Here is a 2590-nt window from a genome sequence, read left to right on the forward strand (position 1 = left end):
ACTGCATGAGGTGAAGCATGGACTATTTCACTGAACTACATTGTACAGGGGCCTCTTGGTGGTTTGTACCTTCAAGTTGAAAAATATCTGCGTGATCTTCCTGATCCATTTCATTGCACTGAGGGTTAAACTTCTCTTTCCAATAGCGCTCTCTTTTCTCTGCGTTGTAACGTGCCTGTCGCTCTTTGGCAAGTTGTTGTAAGACTTCACTTTTTGAGAGATACCTCTCATTAGTATTGGGGTGGATAGTGTCATTTGCAAGCCTTCTGCGCTTTGCCAATGTCCCCAAACGTTTGACTCTCCTGCACTTCACACAGCAAATGCGATCATGCGTAGTAACAATGTTACAGTTGTCAGAAAATACCCTTGTTTCACCCTCGTCTGTAGACCATTGAGTGAGATCCACATACTTTCCACTGGTATGAGTAAGGCTTGTGGTCTCCCCACATTCCCATGTTGTTCCCTTACAAAGATGGCCACTATCAATAAATGCCAGAATCAAGCCAATCCTTTGGGTTAAAGGGTATCGTTGTAAGCTTGAAATGTCAATGAAGTTCGCAATGTCAGTTTCGCAGCCATGCGAAATAAGGGCATAACCAATTTTGGCGGACGCTTGAGTCAACTTCACTTCAATGGTAATTCGCTGATTATTGAATGAAAACGGCAGGTAACGAAGAAATGATACGGAATTTGGCTGATCACTGATTTTGCACCATCCACCACCAAGTTCTAAACTGTTTTCCCTAAACTGTTCGAAGGTGCCATGAGCTAGTAGTTCGGTGACCCTCGGCCGCAAGTTGAGGTAACACCTTCGACAATCTTTGCGTTGTCCACGCTTTACCGACTTAACATTCTCCCCAAACACATGCCTCATAATTTTTCCGAGCAAAGTTGGGGTCAGTTTGCCAGTTAAATTTCCTTTGTCTTCAAACGCTCTCGTTAAAATTGCACTGGTTTCCGTTAGGCTTCCAACATGATGTTCATAATAAATCAATACCCTACGAACGAAAGTTTATTCGTAATTCAGAACAAGCGACAGTATTTACGATCGAATCTAAGCTGTACAAACTACAAAACTCACCATGACTTCCACTTTAAAAACTTAGCCTCCTCAGCTTCTACCGAGCTTTCATTTCTTCGAATGAATGAAGGGGTAGTTTCTAAAGAAACTGTGGTGCTGCGTCGGTGGGGAAGTAGTATACAAAAATTTGGTTTATCAACGGAGTTGATAATGTAAATTGACCACCGTACAGAGATTCTAAAAGCTGACGTTTCGAGCGTTAGCCCTTCGTTGTACGGTGGTCAATTTACATTATCAACTCCGTTGATAAACCAAATTTTCATTTCTTCGGTTTTGAAGCCATTTGAACGTTCGCGCTAACTGTTTGTGCGCAACTTTTACTGCGCAGCTAACGCGACTCATTATGTCACGCATATTACCTCAAGGATTAGTTAAGTTCTTATGGCGACCAAAAAGCCGGGGAAAAATTTCTAGGTCGGCTAAAGAATGGCACATTTATTTTCAATTCATCATGAAACGGTAAAGAGAAAGGGACGGGAGGCTGGAAAAGGTCATTAATAGAGTAATGATTGAAAGTTTAGAAAACTAGAGGAAGGTTTTTGTTTTTATTGCGTTACGAACTTCTTTGTTCAAAGTGAAGGCATGTTTTTGAAGTTCTTTTCCTTTACTTTCATGAAAATAGAACATATCTTTCTTCTTAATTGAATAGAGCGGACCTATGAGGAAACAGCCAGAGACTATATTTCACAAAAACCACACTCTAAAAGATGAGAAAGACGGCAATGGAGAGATATGATACAAAACGCTAACCAAATAAAGATAACGCCTGCTTGAAACTTCGTTGCTATGCTCAAGAATTTTTTTTTTAACAAAAACCTTTCATCAATCGATCCTGTCTTGGGTTCCAGTCCTCCCCGACAGGTCACGAAAAATCGTGACAAACTAAATTTTCCAAGAGCTTCGCAACATCACATCGATTTTACTCGTTTACATCATGAGTGACCCCTATTTTTTTAGACACGAATCTCTTGCTCTTCTTACAATCTACAAAATTGATGAAATGAAAAAAATCACAATGTCAGAAGTTATCTTTTTAAAAATATTTCTTTCCTTGTGTCCTGAGTTCCGGAAATAGTTACAACGGGTAGCGCTTGCGAAAACGCTCGTTAAGGTTTAACTCTACTGTTAACGACATCCCCAGCAGCATGTAATTATCTAAAATACCCACTCCTATATTTCTATGCACAGAAACCTTCACTCTAACATGTTATTTTTATGATTTTGGACGGATGAGTAGATAAGGCTACATCACGTTATAATGACTTATCTATCGAAATTAGGGCATTTTTCCCTTGCCCTTTTTCTCTGAAACAAAGTCGGTGACCCCCATTTTTTTCATTTTTGGAATAAGTAATTTATGACCTAACTTCAGGCGAGAAATGAAACCAATTTCAATGTGGGAAGAATTTCGCGCGAACGTCAGGTTTTTTCAACCTTGAACCCAGGCTCACTCTCTTCTCTTCCCTTGTCCAGAGGGAGACAAAGGGAGGAGAAGAGAGAGAGCCTGGG

At 40.3% G+C, this 2590-nt stretch overlaps 1 protein-coding gene across 1 annotated transcript in view; it reads right to left on the reverse strand.

Moving 5' to 3' along the window:
- The window catches only part of LOC138038107 (uncharacterized), a 1436-nt gene extending 210 nt beyond the window's left edge, over nt 1-1226 (reverse strand). Inside the window, exons 1-2 of the mRNA XM_068883930.1 lie at nt 1082-1226; nt 70-998 (exon numbers count right to left, since the gene is read on the reverse strand). Of these exons, the coding sequence (XP_068740031.1) occupies nt 70-874 (805 nt within the window). The 5' untranslated portion in view covers nt 875-998; nt 1082-1226. The remainder of the gene's footprint in view (nt 1-69; nt 999-1081) is intronic.
- Between the last annotated feature and the right edge of the window lie 1364 nt (nt 1227-2590).

This window comes from Montipora capricornis, chromosome 2 (assembly GCF_036669925.1).
Source record: "Montipora capricornis isolate CH-2021 chromosome 2, ASM3666992v2, whole genome shotgun sequence".
Taxonomy (NCBI): domain Eukaryota; kingdom Metazoa; phylum Cnidaria; class Anthozoa; order Scleractinia; family Acroporidae; genus Montipora; species Montipora capricornis.